Source organism: Schistocerca nitens, chromosome 5 (assembly GCF_023898315.1).
Source record: "Schistocerca nitens isolate TAMUIC-IGC-003100 chromosome 5, iqSchNite1.1, whole genome shotgun sequence".
Lineage (NCBI taxonomy): Eukaryota > Metazoa > Arthropoda > Insecta > Orthoptera > Acrididae > Schistocerca > Schistocerca nitens.
The window spans coordinates 688,180,292-688,206,454 of record NC_064618.1 but is presented as its reverse complement, the minus strand read 5'-3'; the positions used below and the strand labels follow the sequence as shown (position 1 = coordinate 688,206,454).

General features: G+C 40.0%; 1 protein-coding gene across 4 annotated transcripts in view; it reads left to right on the top strand.

Annotated features, from left to right (window-relative positions):
* The window catches only part of LOC126259493 (zinc finger protein 250-like), a 171,906-nt gene that overhangs the window by 117,027 nt on the left and 28,716 nt on the right, over window positions 1-26,163 (top strand). For all 4 annotated transcript variants that reach the window (XM_049956336.1, XM_049956337.1, XM_049956338.1 and 1 more), the window contains one exon: window positions 22,354-22,505. In XM_049956336.1, coding sequence (XP_049812293.1) covers window positions 22,354-22,505 — 152 coding nt within the window. The remainder of the gene's footprint in view (window positions 1-22,353; window positions 22,506-26,163) is intronic.

The window sequence follows — 26,163 nt, the reverse complement described above, 5'->3', positions numbered from 1 at the left end:
CTACTGTTTCCCTTTTGTGCCCCCTCTACCTCTGTAACTGCCATCTGGTTTCTGTACAATTTGTAAATAGCCTTGTGTTCCATATATTTTACTGTAGAATTTCAAAGAGAGTATTCCATTCAACATTGTCAGAAGCTTTGTAAGTCTGCAAATACTGTAAATGTAGGTTTGCCTTTCCTTAACCTATCTTCTAAGAGAAATTGTAGCGTCAATATTGCTTTTCATGTAGCTTCATATCTCCAGAATCCAAACTGATCTTCCCCGAGGTCGGCTTATATCAGTTATTTCTTTCTTGTGAGAAGAATTTATGTTAGTATTTGGCAGCTTGTATGTAGTTATACAGAAAGAAAATTTGTGGATAGGTAGTTACATATCAGCAGTTAAATAAGAGTACATCCTGAGAAACTAGAATAATTTTGGAGAGTTAGTGTTATTCATCAGATCATACAGTGCAAAATTTAAGAAATGCCTAACAGCAGCAGAGAGACAACTTTCTTCTGGTACAGAAGCAGATTTTCTTAGAGAGTCTAATTGAAAGACTTCACTTTAAAGTCATGCTTTTTGTTTATAAATACTCAATTTTGCACCAGACATTGATACTTCAGTTAAAGAAGAAGAAAGAGGTTTTCATCAAATATATCAGGTTCTTTGTAATTAGTATGCAGATGCAGTGATCATAAAATACATGGTATTCAGGAGAAACATTTTGGAAAGACATTATTCATAAACACGTAGCAAAATATTGTGAAGTACATGGCAGAGGGTACTTAGCACTATACCACTTGTTAGGGTTTCTTCGTGTTCCAATTTTGTATGAAACGCAGGAAGAATGACTACTTCAAAGCCTCTGCTGCCCTTCTTTGTTTATGTTCAGTATAACTTGTTAGTCCTATTTGGTTTAGGTTCCACACACTTGAACAGTATTCTGAGTTGGGACAGACAAGTGTTTTTTTATTGAAATTTGGTCATCTTATCAAATTAGTACAGTAGTCTTCATTAAGATGTAATGAAGGGTGTATTTGATCTAACTGAACCTTTTAATTTGTAAATTACTGAGTTGGGGGTCACTGACACTGTATGTGCACTGTAAACAGTTAGTAGTAGTCTGTCAGTGAGGGTCATAGAATGGACAAAGATTGCTGATTCTTTAAGTGTTTGCACCTGATACACATGCATTATTTGTAACCAAGCCAATATTGTTATGAGAAGAGCACTGTATATATATGCCAAGAATATAAACCAGAAAGTCAGTGTCCGAAGCAGGGCCAACATCCCAGTAGCAGCAGCTAGGCAAGATTTAACTGAGCTATGTGACATACAAGAAGAGTGGCTCACGGCTACTCAGTTAAATCCAAACTGCCATCAGTCTCTCCCATGTATCCCTGCGATTGTGGCCACTAGCAAAGCTAACTGTAGTGCCACCGATCTGTATCAATAGTATCCACTGGTGAGGATGCTCCTCATCCACCTCTGAAGTCATAGTGCCGAAGATGTCCATTCTAGTATTGGTGGACGTGAGTGGATGGAGAGGCAGTGCTCTCACCCAGTGGATCTAGGACCATAGGTTTGAGCCTGACCCTGTCAGGAGGGTGAAGATGACAGTGCACCCAAGGCAGTACACTTCTCTGGCACCACCAGGATGAGGGAAGATTGTGACAGAGGGAGCAGTTCCATTTCCACAGGCTCCCAAGCTGTGGCCCATTTACCCACCCATCGATAGCCTTGGGTGCAGTTGCAGAGGTCATACCAAGGTGCAGAAGGTACGAGGAAAGAGCAACAGAGGCAGCTGGTGGCGACCATGATGTCTGGTCGGGGGTTGGAGTTGGAGACAAGGTCTGGGTTGCAAATTGCAACTGCAGTTGTGGCTGGAGCAAGTTTCAGTGGTGTGTTAGATGGGCATGCTCGACTGTGACGTCATACAGGTTGCACCCGCCTTGCCATGTGACAATCACTTCGGTCTAATCCAGACACCAGCCAAATGTGCCTGCCCAGGTACAAGCACTCTTTGTGTAGGCAGGCATGTATGCTTAATGGGCGCACTGCATGGGACACAGGAAGCCTAACAGAGTGCAGTGCTTGAGTCCATGCAGGATTTCGGTCATTCTGACTTTGTTGTCAGGGATATTCATATACATCACGAGGAAGCTGTGCAAGGCATCCTCGGTCAACAATATCTTCAAGGCCTTGCACATCTGTGTCTTGAAGGTGTGGACCATCCGCACAGGCTCCTTGTTTGAAGAAGCAAGGTGAAAAGGGTCAGATTGTTAGTACTGTTGCAGCAACAGAAGGCTTTCAACTGAGTCAACGTAAATTAGGCCCATTGTCTGACACTAGGGTGCAGAGTGCTCCATCTGTGGTGAAACTCCTCTAAAGGATACAGACAGTAGCAGCGGTAGTAGTGATGGATCAGATGTGCATAACAAACAAAAAGTTTGAGAGGGTGCACATCACCAGAAACTATATAGCACCCTTAAATGGTCCCTCTAAATTAACATGGACCTCCTCTCAAGGGCTGATGGAGTGGGGCTACAGCAAAAGACATTGAGCTGGGGATACTTGACTAAGGGAGCATGCACAGAAGGGGTGGTACGTGCGATCAGTATTAATATTGGCCTTGGTGCCATACCAGTAAATGTGTCACCTGACCAGTGCCTTCATGTGTGCCATCCCTCAGTGTGATGCATAAAGAAGCTGGAGGAGGCAGGATGGGAGCAGGGGCGGTATGATGACCTGGCAGTCAGAGGCCTCCAATACAATGTTAATGATGCCCTGCATAGCATTGAGCCAGTAGCATGGAACTAAATAAATCTGCATCTACATGAGTACTCAGTAATTCACAATTTAGTGCCTGACACCACCTCCCAGCTATTTCACTACTGTTCTACTCTTGAACAGCACACGGGAAAAATGATCACTAAAGTTTTTCTGCAAGGGCTCTGGTTTCTGTTATTTTATCATGATGATCATTTCTCCGTATGTAGGTGGGCACTAACAGAATATTTTTGCATTCAGAGGAGAAAGTTGGTGATTGAAATTTCGTGGGTTGTGGCTACAATAAAAAACACATTTGTTTCAATAATTTCCATCACAATTCACATATTATGTCTGTGGTACTCTCCCCCTGTTTCTTGATAATACAAAGCGAGCTGCCCTTCTCTGAACTTTTTTGATGTCCTTTGGCAGCCCATCTGATGTGGATCCCACATCGCACAAGCAGTATTCTAGAAGAGGGCAGAGAAATGTGGTGTAAGCAGTCTGTAACAGACCTGTTGCACTTCCTAAGTGTTCTGCCAATAAATCTCAATCTTTGGTTTGCTTTACCCACAACATTATCTACAGGGTGTTTCACAGTTCGTGTTACACACTTCTTGAGGTTGTAGAGGGGATTTAGTACATCGAAGTTTTACATAGGAACCCATGTCCGGAAACGTCATCCAACGATGCTACAGAGCTGGTGCCTGTTAATGTATGTAAATACAGGGTGGTTCCATGATGATGTCACAAACTTTCAGGGATGATGGAGGGGGTTAAATGTATCAGTTTAAGGTAGGAGTCGCTGGTTCGGAAATTAACAAGTTACGAGCGAAAATTATGCTGATACCTCTGACAGTGGAATACATGTACCAGTGCTGTTGTTGCTAAGGTTGTGGTGTATGCAATTTGCAGAGATAGTTGTATGTAACAAGACAAAAAAAAAATTAATAAATGCGGGCTCTAAAATACATGCCTGAGGAGCTATGGGCACTTGTTCATCTTCGTTAGTATGGAACACATCTCCTCTATTGAACAATTTCTCATGGCTCTTAATGTGTGTTTTAGAGCCCATATTTACTAGACTTTTTTTCTTGTTTTGGTCCATACTACCATCTCTGAAAGTTGCCTACACCACAGTCTTAGCAACAACAGTACTGATACATGTATTCCACAGTCAGAGGTATCAGAATAGTTTTCGCCTATAACCTTCGAAGTGTTGTTTCTGGTGCAGGGAACCTTACCTCAACTTGATAGATTTATCTATCTCCATCATCTTTGAAAGTTTGTAACATCATCACAGAATAACACTGTATATACATACATTTGCAGGGGCCAGGACCTATAACTTTGACACTCTGTAGCATTGTTGGATGATGTTTCAGGACTTGGGTTGCTTTGTAAAACTTGATCTAGTTCCCTCTGAAACCTCTAGAAGTGTGTAACATGAATTTAAGTTAATTGTAACTGCTAAGTATTTAGTTGAATTTACAGCCTTTAGAGTTGTGTGATTTATTGTGTAACCAAAATTTAGTGGATTTCTTTTGGTACTCATGTGGATGACTTCACACTTTTCATTGTTTAGAGTTGATTGCTACTTTTTGCACCATATGTGTATCTTGTTTAAATCATTTTGGAATTGATTTTGATTATCTGATGTCTTTACAAGATGCTAATGACTGCATCATTGGGAAACCCAGGTCAGCCTGGCAGGAAATGTGCTCTGGCCATCCTTTGTGGACTGCCGACAAAAACCTTGCATAGGACTGTTGTGGGATGATACTGATGCAACGTAGCACACTGTCAGCAGGAATTCTTCCTATGTTGTTTGCAGCTGTTTATCCAGGGCAAAACAAACAGTTTCCTGATGATTGAGTTCTCTGTTGGGGCCAAGAGTGAGGTGAGACAAGGGCATCTGCATTGATTGTTTTAGGGAGTGGGGCAGAAATGGACTCCATAATGGTAATTGCTCAAAAACAACTTTCAGCACTGCAGACACTGTGCCACCTTATCCAGGAGCTTAGACTGAGGCCTGAATGAGGAAATACGGGGTTTGTGCTCTCTCAGCTGATGAAATGTGCTACCATACAAATATACACGAAACATATGGATCCCATAAATGTACACTAAAGCTTTCTCCTCAGTTTGAGAATAGTTAAGCTGTGCATCATTGAACATTTTGGAGGTGAAAGCAGTTGGGCACTCCGAATCATCTGACAACTTATGTGACTAAAGCACTGAAATACCATACAGGGAAGCATTCATCACCAGTGCCAGAAGAAGACCAGTTGTGTAAGGTATCAGACACAGAACTGCCTTGAGACTGTTCATAAAGTGTTGAAAGGGCTGTTGATATGTGTCTGACCATATGAATGTGACACCCTTCTTCTGCAGCTGATTGAGAGGGTGCATGATCTGCACCACTTAGGGAATAAGCTTGGTGTAAACCGTATTTTCCCCAGACACAATTTGTACTGTTTAATGTTGGTTGGTGCCACCATCTTTATGATCATGTTGATGTGGTTGCGTATGACTGCGATACCTGTATGACCAAGAATGTGCCCCAGGAAGTTGATAATGAGGGCTAAAAAACTACACTTTTCCAATTGACAATGTAAACCATGCTTAAAAAGGGATTCAAGATTCTTGTGATGTTACATGCACATTCCTGCATTGTTCAAAACTCTCCATGTATGACATGAGCAGGGTGACAGGTTCAGAGAAAGGCACTGTTGACACTGAATTAACTTGGTTCTGTATTGGTAACCTAAGTAAAGGTGTGTAAGCTGAAGTGGTGGTGGTGGTGGTGGTGGTGGTGGTGGTGGTGGTAGTGGTAGTAGCAGTAGTAGTAGTAGTAGGGGCGTATGCAACTGAAAATGCATTCAGCATTGTTGTACTTCAGCATTGTTGTACTTAGCTCCTAATGACAGCTCTCTGAGGAGAGGAATGTACCTGTGCCAGTAAGACAGGACATGGCACTGGGCCTGTCCAAACTGAGGCGAAATGAGCCAGTGACGGGTCATTGATTAGTCATGACCGCATCGTTGTCCAGCTGGAACCTTAAGGAATGGCCAAACCTTATCAAAACCAAAGTGAGCTTCCATGTCGCAAAGAAACTGGGGGTTGTGCAGCCTTGACTGCTGCTGTGAAGCACATGACGAGTGGACCATTGATGACATACAATGGCCAGGTGACCACGCTTGCCACATGCCCAGCAGTTTGCTGCATGATGTGGGCATCAGCTTCTGTTATGCTCACTACTGCTTTCCAGACAATACTGATGCTTTTTTTGAGAAGCATGGCATACTGTGTGATGCCACAGAGGGAAGACATTTCTGACCTGCTTGAACATTACAAAAAAGTCATGTGACATTGGAAAGGGAGCTGAATCATCAACGTACTTAAGTTTCTCACAGTGCGCCAGCAATAGAATCCCCATGCCTGGGCTGGGATTTAGGGGCAGAAGGTGACTGACAACTTGCAAAATCTGAGTATTCCTTGTGAAAACTTAATGAGATTTTGAAGTAGCATAAAAGAATTTTAAGTACTTCATCCTTACTAAGACCAGATTTAGCTAAAGCTTTTGAAGTGTTGAATGTCATTGTGGGAATGAGATGTCCAACATCCCTGCTCTCTACTGGCCAAGAAAAGATATTCACGAGTTAAGGTAGTTTGTAAGTAGGAAGTACCCTACTTTCCAGAGGTTTTATGGTTTGTCCAGATTGCAGCTGTACCAGTGCTGTGCTATTGACAATGTGGGCCGCAGATGGGCCCTTCTACCTGCTGGGTGGAGTCATTTGCTTTGAGGTGCCATGGGTAAATGGCATGGAGAGAATGTGACCTTTATGATATCAAAGAAAAAGCTCGCCAGAGAACAAATGATGTTGAAATATATTGGTACAAATTGTTATTATCTAGATGGCCACTGATAGACATACATTTTATCTAGATTGTCACTGATAGACATACATTGTCTTGTCTGCATGGAAAACATGCAGAGGTAGTCACTCTGTCATCATCTAGAATTGTATATAATAGCCAGTACATCGATTTCCAACTATTTTGATGTGTTATTCCAATAGATACATTGACCAACAGAAATATCTTTCAACGCCTTTCAACACAAAAGTAGTAGTCCACTGAGAAGAGCTGTGATCCACAGTTAAAGGGGCACTTATCTGCAGGACGCCTTCATCACAAGAAAAACAGTGACCTATAAATATATTGCAAGTACCTTGGAAGAATTAATGTATGAAAATTCTACAGGCCAGTTAATGAACTTTTCTACCTATCAATACCTTATCACCAAAAGAGGAAAAGTAGGAAGAAATATTTCAGTTGGCAATCTCAGTGAAGATGCAAAAGAAAAGAGGCTTGAAGAAAAGGCAAAAAAGAAGAGTAAAATAACTTTAAGCAAAATTAAGAAGATACATTGTTTCTCAGGGCAATCAGAGTTAACAGTCAAAAGTCTACATGTTGTGTGGTTGGATTCAAATCGGTAAAATATTAGAGAAGGAAACATCGGTGTTGGTTGTAATGGGGGGGGGGGGGGAATGTGTGAATAACGGGAAGATACAAATTGTGGTTGTCCAGAGGAACATAGTCAACCATTACAACATTTTTATGGAACACTAGACACAAGTCATGTACACACATTTGGAAGTGTAACATGGAATAGTTATGTCGAGTTCAAAGAAGAAGAGTGCTGTCTTTGTAGCAGTGGACAGACCCCATGGCAGCAGTTTAACTCCGCATGCGATCTATGGAGCCACGCAGTTACCTGTTGCCTGCTACATCACAGCAGTTTCAGTGTCAATCCACTATAGTTGAGCCCCACGACGCATCTGCAGTGTCTCAGCAGATCCACAGTAGTTCACTGCAGCACAAAGTTATGACATCGGGTGAGATGTTCTAGTCAAAATTTGTGATAAATATTATGATTTGTTCATAGTGAACATTATTAAGAACTGACATTATAAATTGTGTGTAGAGTGAGAATTCAGTGCCAGATGTTGTGATTTCATGATCGTGGTTTTGCTGACAGTCTCTGTCAGTCACTATATGTAAAATGCCAACTGAAGCACAGGGAGTTGGTATGACAGCTTTACTTGTGATAATAAAAATTAGAAGAAACTGTTAAAGCATAAGAGGAAATAATAAGTAATAAAGTAGAGGAAGCAGTAAGTAATAAACTAGAGGGAACAATAAATATGATTAAGATACAAGGAACAAGGATTACTACTTTAGAAAATGTCATAAATAGTAGACTAAGGATTCTCAAACTGAAGTCAATGGGCAGAGAGACTTAGTACGTAAGAAACAGAGTATCATGTTAACAAAATTCAAAAGATTTCAAAATAATTTATAAAGAAATCTCAGATACTAAGTAAAGAGTAGATGTATTAGTACAAGGCAAGGCATTTAATGAAATTTCAAGTCCATATACTACATTGCCTAGTTTGGAAGAGTGATTGCAGGAATTTGTAGAACAAAAAGTACTTGAGAGGATTGATTCCTTTATTCTTACACCCAGTGAATCTACTATTAGTGAGCAAGAGTTACAAAGATGATGGAAAGACGTAGAAAAAACACAGCAAGCCTTAAAGTGGGGGAAAAAAAACCCTAATGTAACTAGTGAAAGTAGTTCAGGCAAATGGTTGGGTGAACAACAGTTATGGACATGAATGAACTCAGAACAATTTCTCAAGTTTATACCAGATGGGGTGTTATCAAGATCTTTGCCAGTGGGAATACTTTACAGAAAAGTTTTAATAGTCAACAACGAAACAGGAAGAGCTGTTTGTACTGTTGTCAGGTTTCCAGCTAGGTGCAGTCATTCTCATAACACAGTATTTCAGCAATATACCCCGCTGTCATCTTCAGGTGCTACATGTAGAATGAGCATCTTTGCTACATCCCACCTCCTTTATACTCTTTATCATTCCCCACCCCTTGCTCCACTGCCTGTCATACACTGCAACAGATGGAATGGTGGGGGAAAGTGTTGTCGGATGCTGGGCACTAACTTTGGTCCCTCAATACTCCAGTGGTATGCATCAGGCACAGAAGTCGCTCCTGGTGGATAGTATGCTGGGAGTGAACCCAGTGTCTATGTCGATCAGCCATTCGTATTTCAATAAGCTCCTTCACAACACAGTTCCAGAATAACAAGGATGTCTTAGCACTTCTGTTTCCTCATGCTTCATGAAGTCCCCTACAGCCATGAAGCGCTCTGAAGCCACAGATTCTGTTGGTTGCTGAAGTTCAGGGTGTCTTCTCTAGTCCTCAATTGTCTGTACAGTCTCCTTGATATATTTTGTACCACATTTACATGGAATATGGTAAACACCTGGTTTATGGAGCCCAAAGTCATCTTTCATCATACCTAAAAGGGGACATGTTTTAAGAGATGGATGGAAAATGCATTTAATGTTACATTGAGCCAGGATTCTCCCGATTTTGTTCAATACTTTGTCAGCCTATGGCAGATATGCATCGTCTTCTCTTCGTTGTCATTTTCTATCTGCTGGGCTTGTAATTTCTGCCTGAAAGCATGTTTTTCTTGGAAATGTGCTTAAGGTGGTTAAGCTCCATTGGTAGGCTTTCTTCTTTTGATATTTCATGGGCCCTGTGCATCATTGTGCATTGCACATCTTCACACTTTGAAGGACAATGGCAGCATGGTGGTACAAATCTGTGCGGTGGCTTTCCTGTGCACATTGTGTCCTATAGTGCCATCCACTCTGCACTTGATGAAGACATCCAAGAAGGTGAGATGACCATTTTCTTCCATCTCCATGGTGAATTTTATACTAGGGTGCAGCTAGTTCAGATGTTGGAGAAACTCATGAAATCTTTCACTCCCACGTGGCCACATCACAAACATATCATCAGCATATCTGAAAAAGCATGTTGGCTTCAGTGCCACTGTTTCCAGGGCTTTCTCTTCAGAATGCTCCATAAAAAGGGTTGCCACAGATGGTGACACAGGGCACCCCGTGGCACTGTCATCCGGTTGTTGATTATAGTCATGACTGAAGAGAAAGAATGTTGATGTGAGGACAAATTTGAAGAGGTTAGTCATTCTCGGGTTGAATTTCGCCCTGATCAAGCTGACAGACTCAGAAGTGGCACTCTGGTGAAGAAGGATACCACATTGAAGCTCAACGTAATGTACTGGTCATTAAGGTGTAGTTCTTGGACCTTGTGAATAAAATGTAAAGAATTCCTGACAGTTATCAATGTAGGGCTTAATACTGCTGTTAGATGTTTGGCCAGCCTGTATGTTGGTACACCTATGTTGCGTACTATAGGATATAGAGGTACATCCTATCTGTGAATCTTTGGTAAACCGTATCTTTGACCACGAGATGTTGCTCCACCAAGGCTTGTAGCTGGCTTGGTAGCTTGGTGTGTTTGGTCAGAGGACTGGCTGCCCTCTATAATAAAAAAAACCAAATGAATAGATCAATGATTAACTTGAATGGGTGTCATGTAATACGCTCCCTGACCAAATGCAACAAACAATAATGAACAGAGCATTAAAAAATGGTTTATGGCTTACCAAAGATTCACAAATGGGATGTAGCTCTATGTCCTGTAGTGTGCAACATAGGCACACCAACATACCAGCTCTCCAAACATCTAACAGCAGTATTAAGCCCGTATGTCGATAAACTCAGGAACTTCGCACATTTCATTCAGCAGGTGCAAGAACTACACCTCTGTGACTCGGATCTTACAGTGAACTTGATGTGGCATCACTCTTTACCAGAATGTCGCTTTCTGATTCCCGCAAGTTGATCAGGGAGAAATTCAACCTGACAATGATAAATCTTTTTGAATTTGTCCCCATATCAACATTTTTTCTCTTTGGTGGCGACTTCTATGAACAAATGGGGATGGCACCACTGTGAGGTGCCCTCTGTCACCCGTTGTGGCAAACGTGTTTATGGAGGATTTTGAAGAGAAAGCTGCACTGAAGCCAACATGCTTTCTTCATATATGTTGATGACATGTTTGTGGTGTGGCCACACGGGAGTGGAAGACTTCAGGAGTTCCTCCAACATCTGAACTCTCTGCATCCTAGTATCAAATTCACCATGGAGATGAAAGAGAATACCAAACTCACATTTTTGGATGTCTTCATCAAGTCCAGAATGGATGGCATTAAAGGACACAGTGTGTACAGGAAAGTTACCCACACTGATTTGTACCTCCATGGTGTCAGCTGCCATCATCCTTCACAGCTTAAGGGTGGGCTACATACATTGGTACAAAGGGCCTGCACAATATTGTACGAAAAAAGCCTACAGAGGGAGCTTAACGTCCTTCAGCATGTTTTCAATAAGAACAGATATGATGAGACATAAATCTGACATGCTTTCAGGCAGAATGTACAAGCCCAGCCGACAGGAAATGACAAAGAAGAGAAGACAATGGTGTATCTGCCTTACACAAGCAAAGTGTCAAACAAAATCGGCATAATCCTGGCTAGATGTAACATTAAATGCATTTTCTGTCCATCTCCCTAAGCAGGTGCCCTATTACGTATAGTGAAAGATGACTTGGGGCGACATAAACCAAGTGTTTACCGTATTCCGTGTAAATTCAGTAAGGCATATATCTGGGAGACTGTACGGGCAATCAAAGAAAGATGCAAGGAACACTGCATGGCTACAGGGGACTCTAAGAAATATAGGAAAAGGAAGTGCTAAGACAGACCTCATCAATTTGGGACTGTGTTCTGAAGAAGGCTATTGATATATGAGTGGCTGATGGGTTGATCAAAAGACACTCAGTTCATTCCCAGCAAAACTTGGGACCTAGCAGTCAGCCAACTAAAATCACAGTGTTGGCCGGGAGCAACTTCCTGCAGGTGACAGGAGTACTGAGAGTCTAGGTTTCACACTCAGTATCTGGGAGCATTGTCCCCCTATCCCCCACCCCACCCATCGCGGAATGCGACCAGCAGTGAAGGAAGGCTGGGGGTCGGTACAAGTATGAAGGAGTCAAGATGCAGAAAAGACACTCATTCTACAAGTAACACCTGAAGATGACACTAAGATACACAGTTGAAATATCATGTTAAGAAGATGACTGCACGCAGCTGGATGCCTGACAACAGTACAAACAGTTGATTCACAGGAAAAGCCTAATATCACACAGCAAGCGCTAACATTACAACTTTTAGGCCCCAAGTATTATAATAGTTCATGGGGGGGACTATAGGAAGTACATTGAATGCCATTCAGCCTGATCAAAATATTTAGAGAATCCACTGGATGAAAACATTCAAGTGAAAATATTAATTCGGCAACTTTATTATTGTGTATACATGGGCTGGACAAATATTGATGAATTGTTAACTGTTGCTGGAGGACTAGATAGGTTGAACAAGGAGGGAGATGAGTACACCTGTGGAAGCAACATTTTAAATAATAATAGTGAAGATAATAAATAGCTAAACAGAAATGTAAGGAGGTAAGAAGGTAATTAATGCCTCATAAGTATAAGTAAACAAAATAGTAACAATAATGCATGGCACCCAGAACCACAACAAACGAGAATACAAGTGTTTACTCCCAGCACTACTATTTACATAGACAGGAGCAAGAACCAAAGTATGACATACTCCAATCAAAGCTTAGGGAAGGCTGATTACCCTATTGTAGTGATGGGAAACGGGGAACATCCTATAACAAGGTCCAGTGTCTAAGATGTAATGTTTTTGCAATAGGCCCATATGCGTAAAACCTTATTGTTTTATGCAAACTATGTCAATGAAAGAGTGGTTATTGAATAAACAACAATTTACAGAAGAGGAACCGATTGAACCGGTAGTAATAAGAACTGTGGGACTTAGACAGGTAGACTTTTATAAAGATTCAGGGGGTGAAATGTCTTTGGTGTTGCAAGAACTAATAGACTCCATTAAAACTAAATGTCATTGTCATATATTGCCAGTAAGTGGAGTACTTGTTATCAGGATCACTGGGACTAAAGGCAGAGTAATTAAAGAGGAGATGAGATGAACACTATGTATAAATAATTTTAGGTTTATGCAAACTCTATTAGTAGCACCTAATGTACTTTCACCTATGTTGTTAGGGATTGATTGGGTGATAACCTATAAAGGAAAATTATTGTTCAATAACGAACTATTATATTGGAAGTATGAACAATGTCATGAAGTACCATTAAGATGAATTATTCACTTAATATAGAAAATGAAACTATTAATGTTTATTTAATAGCGAAAACTGAAATTGTTAGCAAGGAAGAAAATGCAGCAGAATGAGAGATAAGGGACAATCTTTTGCAACACAGAGCTTACAAATCCAATGTATTAACCAAATAGCAGAAGGAGGAGCTATGTAATATTTTTCAATCTTTTTGTGATGTATTTTCTGATAAACTGGGAGTGATCGGAAACTACGTATGTCATTTCAAAATTAAGAATAGAGAACTGTTCTTTTATAAACCTTGTCCAACCCCATTAGTTTTAAGAATGGCAGTTCAAGACGAACTAGATAAAATGGTCAAAAATAAAATTATAGAAAGGAGTCTTCGCATTTACAACACTCCATTACTAATTTTAAGAAGACTTACAAAGAGGGGTACACCTTGTGTTAGACACACATATACTAAATGAACACAAGGAACAAAAGGCGAATGAGTTGTATGTATTGATGATTTCTCAGCAAAATTTGAGCATTGAAGATATTTTGGTTCAATGGATTTAACTGAAGATATTTTGGTTCAGTGGATTCAACTGAACCTGGTGTATGTGAAGAATTTAGAAAATACACAGCATTTCTATATGATAGTAAATTGTAAACTTCGACTTTTATCTTTTGGATTGAACATCTCAGTTTTGGCTTTTATAAGAGCACTCTATGAAGCACTAGGGAAGGAATTTCTACGGGAGTTAATAGTATATGTTAACATTTTGATAGTATCTTAAATGTGGGATGAGCATTGTAGAAGACTAGTTAAGACTTTAAAGAAATTCCAAGAAAAAGATGTTGTTATGAAATTACTGAAATCTCGCTTTGGAAAGGAAGAATTCGAATTCCTGGGACGTCTGTTGGATGTGCATGGGATACAACCTGGTCCGGAACAGATCAAACAATTGAGGAGTGAATGAGATTTTCACTCTGCAGCGGAGTGTGCGCTGATATGAAACTTCCGGGCAGATTAAAACTGTGTGCCGGACCAAGACTCTAACTCGGGACATTTGCCTTTCGCGGGCAAGTGCTCTACCGACTGAGCTACCCAAGCACGACTCATGCCCCGTGGAAGGTAGGAGACAAGGTACTAGCGGAATTAAAGCTGTGAGGACGGGGCGTGAGTCGTGCTTAGGTAGCTCAGTCGGTAGAGCACTTGCCCGCGAAAGGCAAATGTCTCGAGTTCGAGTCTCGGTCCGGCACACAGTATTAATCTGCCAGGAAGTTTCAATTGAGGAGTGTTTGAAGGCACAGAATATAAAGAACTTTTGTTCATTTCTGTGATTAGCAGTCTCTTATTGCAGATAAATAAAAGGACAAGCCATGAAGGATCAAAGATTGTTATACTTATTGAAACAGAAATCAAAGTGGATATGGCATGAGGGTACGTCAAGAAGAATTTCAAAACATTAAGTTATCCTTGATGAATGCATGCATGTCGAAACATCCAAGATGAAATTAACCCTTCAGACCAGCAATTGACAAATCAGAATACAGAATAGCATGTGAATTGTTTCAAGAGGAATGGCACTCTAATGTAAGAGAACATAATAAAGTAGCTTTTGCAAGCCACAGCTTAAGTAAACACAAGCTAAACTACACAGCAATAGAAAAAAATTTACATGCAGTTATGTGGAGTATTCAGACACTTCAAACATTAGGTTGGGGATTTAAAATATTCATTTATTTGGGCCATCAAGCACTAATATTCTTGATGGAGAGCTGATTGTTGTTTAGAATATCATATAGAAGTCATCAACATCAAAGGGTCACAAAATGTCATCCCAGATCACTACCTAGACTGTCCATAGTTATGAATTACATGGAGTGAACTAGTGGACCAGGATGATTTTCACTATAAATTTTCTGTGGTTAAGTTGCACTAATGATGAAGTAAGAAAACTGGCAATAGGAATTTAAAAAGGTGTTGAAATGGATAGTTAGTTTAGTCATAAAATAAGCAATCCTAAACTGACTCTAAAAGCAACAGAGGTCAAACCACTGTGGTTGTGGAATGAGGATACATTGTTCTGGAGAGCAAAAGAAGGTAAGTCATCCTGGAGGTTGTGTATTCTACAAACAGTAGAGAACGATTTTATATGGTATATTCACAGAGGCTGCGGATATTATGGTGTAAGAAAATGTGTACAGCATATGAATAAGTTTGGTGTAAAGTATTCAAGGATAATTAATAATTTTAGTGCTATCAAAGCACGGAAATACTAAGGGACATAACCAGTAATAAAAGACCTGAGGAAGGTGGAAAAATGCAGATAGTAATAAACCAGAAAGCGTAAATTATAATGGAGTGTAACTTCTTCCAAAAGTGGTGTTAATGAGTAAGGTGAAATACTTTGTACAGAAATGGAAAAATTATGGTTCAGTGTACCTAATACAACATAGATATTTTGGGGTAAGTGGATCCAAAGAAGAGGAGGAGGTCTTATGCCCAGGTCAGATGTATTCATGGGTGAAATGACCTGTACCACTTTTTATTAAGAAATAATGGATAAGTGGACATGTGAAACAGTTAACTTACACCACAGGTTGGGTGCATCCAAAAAGAGGAATGACCTGTACCACTGTAGTGAAGGGACAGTGCTAAGAGGAACACATTGTATGTCAAATGGAAGGGTAAGTGTTAAGTATCCACCTATAGAATGATGTGTATACAAACCTGCATAAGGAATATGTTCACATTGAAGCAACGTTCTCCCAAACAGATTAATGTGATATGGAACTGATTGATTGTATTTGCACAATTTGAGTATATTTATAACTTGATTTAATTATGCGAGCATCTTACATTGGGTATAGTTAAACGTATTGTTGATTCCAGTGTCAGAAATAGTTCCTCAGGCATATAAATGAAGTAGATGAAATAGTTTACGTGCTAAGTCGGCACAAAAAAACAGGTACATCTGCCGAGACATACACCAAATGAATTACGATAGTAAATGTCTGCCAGCTGTGGGGCTAAACTGAAATAAAATATTTGGTTAAATCCATTATTTATTTATTTATTTATACATCAAGTTCCATAGGACCAAATTGAGGAGCAAATCTTAAAGGTCATGGAACGTGTCAGTACATAAAATTACAACATAAAAGTAATAACAAATAAAAATAAAATGTTTATGGACCCAAAAAAGTCAGGCCGTAAGTTTAAGTAAACATAATCAACAATACAAGAACAATCAGCTGAATTTTTCAAGGAACTCCTCGACAGAATAGAAGGAGTGACCCATGAGTTCAGTTTCGATTTGAAAGTGCGTGGATTACTGCAAAGGTTTCTGAATTCTTGTGGTAGCTTATTGAAAATGGATGCAGTGGTATACTGCACACCTTTCTGCACAAAAGTTAAAGAGTCCAATCCAAATGCAGGTTGGATTTCTGCCGAGTGTTAACTGAGTGAAAGCTGCTTTTTCTTGGGAATAAGTTAATATTGTTAACAAGAAATGACAGTAAGGAATATATATATATATATATATATATATATATATATATATATATATATAGAGGGAACCGTTCCACGTAGGAAAAATATATCTAAAAACAAAGATGATGTGACTTACCAAATGAAAGTGCTGGCAGGTCGACAGACACACAAACATACACACAAAATTCAAGCTTTCACAACAAACTGTTGCCTCATGAGGAAAGAGGGAAGGAGAGGGAAAGACGAAAGGATGTGGGTTTTAAGGGAGAGGGTAAGGAGTCATTCCAATCCCGGGAGCGGAAAGACTTACCTTAGGGGGAAAAAAGGACGGGTATACACTCGCGCGCACGCACACACACACACACATATCCATCCACACATATACAGACACAAGCAGACATATTTAAAGACAAAGGTTCCATCAGATTCACCTGGTCCTACTCCAAATCCCATGCCACTTTCCTTGATGTTGACCTCCACCTGTCCAATGGCCAACTTTACACGTCCGTCCACATCAAACCCACCAACAAGCAACAGTACCTCCATTACGACAGCTGCCACCCATTCCACATCAAACGGTCCCTTCCCTACAGCCTAGGTCTTCGTGGCAAACGAATCTGCCCCAGTCCGGAATCCCTGAAGCATTACACCAACAACCTGACAACAGCTTTCGCATCCCGCAACTACCCTCCCAACCTGGTACAGAAGCAAATAACCAGAGCCACATCCTCATCCTCTCAAACCCAGAACCTCCCACAGAAGAACCACAAAAGTGCCCCACTTGTGACAGGATACTTTCCGGGACTGGACCAGATTCTGAATGTGGCTCTCCAGCAGGGATACGACTTCCTCAAATCCTGCCCTGAAATGAGATCCATCCTTCATGAAATCCTCCCCACTCCACCAAGAGTGTCTTTCCGCCGTCCACCTAACCTTCGTAACCTGTTAGTTCATCCCTATGAAATCCCCAAACCACCTTCCCTACCCTCTGGCTCCTACCCTTGTAACCGCCCCCGGTGTAAAACCTGTCCCATGCACCCTCCCACCACCACCTACTCCAGTTCTGTAACCCAGAAGGTGTACACGATCAAAGGCAGAGCCACGTGTGAAAGCACCCACGTGATCTACCAACTGACCTGCCTACACTGTGACGCATTCTATGTGGGAATGACCAGCAACAAACTGTCCATTCGCATGAATGGACACAGGCAGACAGTGTTTGTTGGTAATGAGGATCACCCTGTGGCTAAACATGCCTTGGTGCACGGCCAGCACATCTTGGCACAGTGTTACACCGTCCGGGTTATCTGGGTACTTTCCACTAACACCAACCTATCCGAACTCCGGAGATGGGAACTTGCTCTTCAATATATCCTCTCGTCCCGTTATCCACCAGGCCTCAATCTCCGCTAATTTCAAGTTGCCGCCACTCATACCTCACCTGTCATTCAACAACATCTTTGCTTCTGCACTTCTGCCTCGACTGACATCTCTGCCCAAACTCTTTGTCTTTAAATATGTCTGCTTGTGTCTGTGTATGTGTGGATGGATGTGTGTGTGTGTGCGCGAGTGTATACCCGTCCTTTTTTCCCCCTAAGGTAAGTCTTTCCGCTCCCGGGATTGGAATGACTCCTTACCCTCTCCCTTAAAACCCACATCCTTTCGTCTTTCCCTCTCCTTCCCTCTTTCCTGATGAGGCAACAGTTTGTTGCGAAAGCTTGAATTTTGTGTGTATGTTTGAAAGAGTTACCCCAAAATATAATACCATATGACATAAGCCAATGAAAATAAGCAAAGTAGTCTACTTTTCATGTCAAACTATCACTTACTTCAGATACCGTTCTAATAGTAAAAGTCTTTGAACAAGATCCTGAACGTGGGTTTTCCACGACAGTTTACTATATCCTCTGAACACCTAGAAATCTGAACTGTTCAGTGTCACTAATCATATGCCCATTCTGTGAAATTAAAATGTCAGGTTCTGTTGAATTGTATATTAGAAACTGTGAAAACTGAGTCTTCCTGTGATTTAGCGTTAGTTTATTCTTTACAAGCCATGAACTTATGTCATGAACTGCACTATTTGAGACCGAGCCAATGTTGCAGACAACATCCCTTACCACCAAGATAATGTCATCAGCAAACAGAAGTATTTTAGAGTTACCCATAATACTAGAGGGAATTTCATTTATATAAATAAGGAACAGGAGTTGCCCCAAAACTGATCCCTGGGGCACCCCCAATTTGACTGTACCCCACTCAGACCCCACATCACAGCCATTCTCAACACTGTGAATAATGATCTTTTGCTGTCTGTTGCTAAAGTAAGAGGTGAACCAAATGTGAGCTACTCCCCGTATTCCGTAATGGTCCAAGTTCTGGAGCAATCTTGGAGGAAATAAGGAAACTCAGGGAAAATGGAGATAAATGATGAAATACAATAATGTCTAACTAAGGAGCAAAGGCCAAATAATTTTCAATTGTATAAAGGAACAGCAAATTTGAAATAGAATGGTATGATTGTTAAGTATAAGAAATATAAACGTAAACAGTATTAGTTAATGAATTCACAATAAATACTAAATGAATTTAAAGGAGTCTTTATGCAGGTCCCTAAATGACATAACTTGACTTAGTAAAACATAAAATATTTAAAAATTTTGTGAAGAATTATTGTATTGTGAATGTGGTAAGAATTTTTAAAATTAAGTGTAGAAGCACATCTTTCATCTCGGTGGGAGGATATGAAGTGTGACATGTCATGCTGGGAATGAGGTGTCCCACTCCCCTGATCCCCTTTGGCCGACAAAAGATGCTCATTAGTTAAGTGAGAAGCACCACACTTGTGGGAGGTGTTTTATGGTCTGTGCAGATCAGAGCTGTACAAATCCTGTGCTACTATCGGCCAGTCACAAATGGACGCTTCTGGGATCGAGTCATCTGCTCTGTGGTACTGTGGGTGAATGGCATGAAGAGAATGTAACCTCCATGACATCAAAGAAATGTTCATCAGAGAAGAAAATTTGATTTTGAAATATATAGGTACAAATTGTTACTGTCTTGGTGGACTCTAGTAGACATACATGCAAATGTAGTTGATCTGTCATCATCTCGACTTGTATACCATAGGCAATAGAGTTCTGACTGTCTTGGTTTGTTATTCTAGTAGATACATAGAACAGCAGAAATATCTTTCAGCATCTGTTGACACAAAATGAGTAGTAGTCCACTGAGAAGAGCTGATCCATGGTTCAAGGGGCACTGGTTGGAATGACGCTTTTGGCACAAAAAATATAACCCATAAATATATTGCAAGTACTTTGAAGAATTAACCCGCAAAAATTCTACAGAACAGCTAATGCATTTTTTGCCAGTCAACACTTATCACCAAGATAGAAAAAGTAGGAAGAAACATTTCACTCTAGTGGTGACCTCCCTGTCAGGGATAACGTGCCTGGTCACATCTGCTACTGATGCTGCTGCAGTGACAGCTATTGCTGCCAGAGTTCCATAAACTTAGGGTCCATAGCACATTAACTGGAGGTGAACATGTCGCCATGAACATGATAGGGTAAGAACTCATTGCCCCCAAAATGTCTGCACTTGATACGAATGCATAGTTGATGAACAAAGCCCAGGTTGTTGTGAGCAGAGCACTGTAAACACAAAGAACGTAAGCCAGGAAGTCATGTCCAGAGGAGGGTGGATATTTGAATAGTAGCTGGGCAAGATTTTACTGAGCTCATACAGCATGCTAAACAAGACGTGGCCATGGCTGCTCTCTTAGATCCGAGCTGCTATCAGCCTTGCCTAAATGAGCCTGTGATCATGGCTGTGTTGGTGCCTGACAGATGACAGCTGTAATGCCTCTAACCTGCTGTCAGTTGCATCTGCTGGGGGAGGGATATTAAAGTCCTCATAACTGTGATGGAGAACGTATAATTCACATAAATATGATAGTGATTTCTCAACTGTGAGAATATTAATTCCATTGTTCAAAAAAATGATTTGCTTCTAGGTCAGGAGCTGGCTTTGCAACAGTTACCACTGATTTAGTAGGAGGAAGTTGACAGTTAATCAAAAGTTATTAAGAGAAAACGAAGAAACATAAAAAATGATTTCACGATTTCAAGAACCCAGTCATATATTTCACTGGGATTTACTTGCACCATTTTACAAAGAAAGCATTGCATTCATGCCCAATGCATTATTACTATTCAAGTTTCAAGATAAATTTTGTGATTAGCTCAATGATATTAACTTGGAAACTTCAAAAAATTGCCCATAATTAGATTAATCCTAAATCTCCCACAAAACGCTGTTAAGCGGTTTAATAAGCTTCTTATTGTAATGTGTAAGATTATCACCTGCTAAACTTTTCTTCATATAAAGAAGAATAGCATTAACAGAGAGGAAATTGACATCACAAAGCTCAGTACAAAGTAGAATTGTACTCTCTTATTAAATGTGACAAGGTAATGTTTGAAACGTTCAACATTGATGGAAATCACGTTCGAACATAGACATCCATTTCTTAGATTACCACCTTATTATTCATATTTAAACGCTTTCAACTTTTGTGGGTTATACCAAAATAATATTTATGAAAGAAGAATTATACATCTGCACTCGATAGCACATTGAAAATTGTGGATGCACAGTTTCATCCAGTGGCTAAAATAGGAGTAGGCTTCACATCATAGTCACATTTGTAAATGTGAAGATTACCTGTCTGCTGAACAAATGTTGATGACAGAACAATTTGTCACCAATTTTTCAGGTAAACACTAGTAATGACAATGATAGTAGTAGTGGCAATGATGACAGAAGTGACACATTTAATGCACAACCTAGCAGTCATTTAAATTGAGACTGATGTGAACTGAATCCGGCTTCTATATTCTCACAGTGTGAATTATAGCATTCGTCTACCTCTTTGGCATTGCAGTCATTGATTGGCCTTGACCTGCTCAACAATCTTTGTCCATAAACTCTGTTCTTAGCTTTTTCCTCTAGCTTCCGATTTCCATTTTAATACAGTTATCCTACTCATTGGTCCTCCAATTTGCTCTTGGTCACTCCTTCTTTCTGGTGGAGTACAAGCTTCCTTTCGTTATTATTTGGAGCGTCCTGCCGTTTGTCATCCTCATTTTTTATATAGACGATAGCAAGGGCATGCACCATTCCTTCCACACAAAAGGCTACTGACTACTGCTGGCTTGGATTTCTTTCCACATCTGACTGACTATATTTACAGTCATTAAGTCATTAAATTTGTGTCACCATTTATATATCTGCTTTTTAAATATCATTATGACCATAATGCCGGAATTATACAATTTACTTTCATTGGTTATTTTCTGCCAGCACCAAGAAAGTAGTGTATATGTATGTTGTTGATATTTTTATAGTTCTCATTTTTTGTTGTAAGTCAGTTTGGATACAGATAACAGAAATGTTTGCAAGATATTTTCAATTTCATGGGCCAGTGGTACATGTCAGTCGGGCACTCAATTGAACAGTGACCCAAAAATGTAAATGCTAAATTAAAATCTAAGAACCCTTAAGGATATGAAATAAATAGTGGTGGTTATGATCTCAGTTTTGCAAACAAACTGCTGTACCACCTGGTTACACTTTAACAGCAGATGGGGAGAGAGGTGCATATGTGTTAACATTCCTTGAAAATTAAACATTTTTTTCTAGGATAAGAAGCAAGATAAATTGCAGTTATTCCATTAGTATTTATTATAAATCAGTGTTTGACTTATTAAGCTCACATTAGGTGTCAATCTGAAATGGTTCTACCAAGGGACAGTGGAAGAATGCATTAAAATAAAATTGAATTATTTTACTAAAATAGAAATTTATTACACTATATTACATATTTTCACAACTTTTATGTGATGTTACGTTTTACTGATTTTATTTTAGGTTTCAAATAAACCAAAGTATAAGGTGGTGGTTGTCAAATTAAAAACGTCACCAGATGTATCCCAAGATCTACAGATATCTAAAGCACTGCAGTTGCTGAAGACCGATGGGAATGAAGCTGAAGCAACAGAGAATGCTGAGGGTGTGCAAGAGTAAGTTTGTTGCAGAATAATATCTTCCTTTTTTTGCAGTTGCCTACATGCTACCTGTGTTTAATTTATGTCATTAGACTGAACCTTAACTTTTTTTCTCATTTTGAAGCTGATAGCAACCATCAGACCAATAGTACATCAAATTAATTTTGCACTCTGTACTTGAAGAAGAATGAGGACTGAACTATTTACTGCCCTCTATTCTTGCTACTATCATACACAATTATACACAGTATAAAACAGTCACAATAGTTCCAAGAAAGTAAAATACAAAATTCATTAATGTAAGAAGAATTTCAGATGCTCCCTACTTGGCTTGTGTTGCTTTTTTAGACTGTGACTCATACTATCATTTGACTCCACTTTTTCATCTTACTAATAGAGTTTGTTCTGGTGTAAAATTTACTCTAGTAGTAGAAATAAATAACTCATAAGCTGCATTCCTTGTACATCTTAGTTGACTATAAATCAGACAGCTACCTTGGCTAAAAGCAGGCAAAAAGGAATACAAACGTCTCAAAAATGAGTTTGACAGGAAGTGCAAAATGGCTAAGCAGGCATGGCTAGAGGACAAATGTAAGGATGTGGAGGCTTATCTCACTAGGGGTAAGATAGATACAGCCTACAGGAAAATTAAAGAGACCTTTGGAGAAAAGAGAGCCACTTGTATGAATATCAAGAGGTCAGATGGAAACCCAGTTCTAAGCAAAGAGGGGAAAGCAGAAAGGTGGAAGGAGTATATAGAGGGTCTATACAAGGGCGATGTACTTGAGGACAATATTATAGAAATGGAAGAGGATGTAGATGAAGATGAAATGGGAGATACGATACTGCGTGAAGAGTTTGACAGAGCACTGAAAGACCTGAGTCGAAACAAGGCCTCGGGAGTAGACAACATTCCATTAGAACTACTGACGGCCTTGGGAGAGCCAGTCGTGACAAAACTCGTCCATCTGGTGAGCAAGATGTACGAGACAGGCGAAATACCCCCAGACTTCAAGAAGAATATAATAATTCCAATCCCAAAGAAAGCAGGTGTTGACAGATGTGAAAATTACCGAACTATCAGTTTAATAAGTCACAGCTGCAAAAATACTAACACGAATTATTTACAGACGAATGGAAAAACTGGTAGAAGCCGACCTCGGGGAAGATCAGTTTGGATTCCGTAGAAATGTTGGAACACGTGAGGCAATACTGACCTTACGACTTATCTTAGAAGAAAGATTAAGGAAAGGCAAACCTACGTTTGTAGCATTTGTAGACTTAGAGAAAGCTTTTGACAATGTTGACTGGAATACTGTCTTCCAAATTCTAAAGGTGGCAGAGGTAAAATACAGGGAGCGAAAGGCTATTTACAATTTGTACAGAAAGCAGATGGCAGTTATAAGAGTCGAGGGGCATGAAAGGGGGAGCAGTGGTTGGGAAGGGATTGAGACAGGGTTGTAGCCTCTCCCCGATGTTATTCAATCTGTATATTGAGCAAGCAGGAAAGGAAACAAAAGAAAAATTTGGAGTAGGTATTAAAATCCAGGGAGAAGAAATAAAAACTTTGAGGTTCGCCGATGACATTGTAATTCTGTTAGAGACAACAAAGGACTTGGAAGAGCAGTTGAATGGAATGGACAGTGTCTTGAAAGGAGGATATAAGATGAACATCAACAAAAGCAAAACAAGGATAATGGAATGTAGTCGAATTAAGTCGGGTGATGCTGAGGGAATCAGATTAGGAAATGAGACACTTAAAGTAGTAAAGTAGTTTTCCTATTTGGGGAGCAAAATAACTGATGATAGTCGAAGTAGAGAGGATATAAAATGTAGACTGTCAATGGCAAGGAAAGCGTTTCTGAAGAAGAGAAATTTGTTAACATCGAGTATAGATTTAAGTGTCAGGAAGTCGTTTCTGAAAGTATTTGTATGGAGTGTAGCCATGTATGGAAATGAAACATGGACAATAAATAGTGTGCACAAGAAGAGAATAGAAGCTTTCGAAATGTGATGCTACAGAAGAATGTTGAAGATTAGGTGGGTAGATGACGTAACTAATGAGGAGAACAGAAGTTTGTGGCACAACTTGACTAGAAGAAGGGATCGGTTGGTAGGACATGTCTTAAGGCATCAAGGGATCACAAATTTAGCATTGGAGGGCAGCGTGGAGGGTAAAAATCGTAGAGGGAGACCAAGAGATGAATACACTAAGCAGATTCAGAAGGATGTAGGTTGCGGTAGGTTCTGGGAGATGAAGGAGCTTACACAGGATAGATTAGCATGGAGAGCTGCATCAAACCAGTCTCAGGACTGAAGACCACAACAACAACCTTGGCTATGCTCTTTATAAAATCTACATTGATACACAAGCCTAAGAGTGTCTGTAGACTGAACTATGTTCAGGGAGAACAAGTGTAAGATTTTGTTTAGTTATCAGCTGTTGAGTGTATCATGAAGAATAAATCAATCATAGCCCTACCACTCTGTAGCAGTGTGTACAGGCAAACAGCCTCTGATCAGTCTGATATGTAGGTTTTTGTCCAGAAAATTAATAATTTTCTCAGTGAGGAAGAGTCATGGGCTATATGTTCCCATTCTTTATAATTTTGCCGCATGAGTTACACAAATCCATGGAACAGAATGTTCGGTTGTCAGAAAACACTCAACCAAGTGTTCATCCTACTTCAAGAGCTCAAAAAAAGTTAAGCACAAAATTCTATTTTTTTCTGGTTGTGTTTTCTGAAATCATTCCTTGTGAATGCTGGTAATGCTTCCAACTAGTACATCTTGTCTATTATTAAATTTTGTAAAATTTTTAAACTGCTTGAAATTTTGTGACGTATTAAAACCCTGTGCCAGACCTATCCTCAACTTGGGACCTTTGCCTTTTGCTGGCAAGTGCTCTACTGACTAAGCCATCCAAACACGACTCACAACCAGTCCTGAAAATCTTGTTTCCACCAGTATCTCTTTGACCTTCCAAATATCACATAAGTTCTCTTTCTTATCTTGCGGGTTAACACTCCTGGAAGAATGGATATTATGGAGAAATGGCTTAGCCACAGCTTAGGGGATTGTTTGCCCAGTAATTCACTCTATAGTGAAAGCTGTGGCTAAGCTAGGAGAAGAGGGTGATTTGATTTGATTTGATTTTGACAGGGAAGCTAAAACAGTTTAGGTCTAACCCGCCACTGCCCGCACCAAAACAGAGTTTATTGTGTGGTATCACTCCCTGTATATCTAGTAAAGCCAACCAATGCCCTTAAATAGTGCAAGGAGTCCCTCTACCAGTTTTTTGTTAGACACAATTTCTTCAGGTCTAGTTGTCCCGAAGATTCTGTATCTTTTGCTCTCCAATGCCATGCATTTGAAGATTAGGTGTGATGCAGTTTCTTCACCCTCATCACAGATCCTACATTTATGGTCTTCTTCCATTAAACCCATTGTTTTTTTTTTAATTCCCATGGCTGGTCATCAGTTCAGTCATGAGTTTGATCTCTTTCCTGTTCAATCCCAGGATTACAGAGCTTCTTTTAAAACATGGCTTGGACATCATTGCCTCACCATGTTTTTGTTGATGGACCTTGGTCCAATATTCTACGTGCTGTTTCCTAAGCCAGTTCCGTAGTTCTAGTTTGATGATAGCATTGGTGATTGTCCGACTATATAT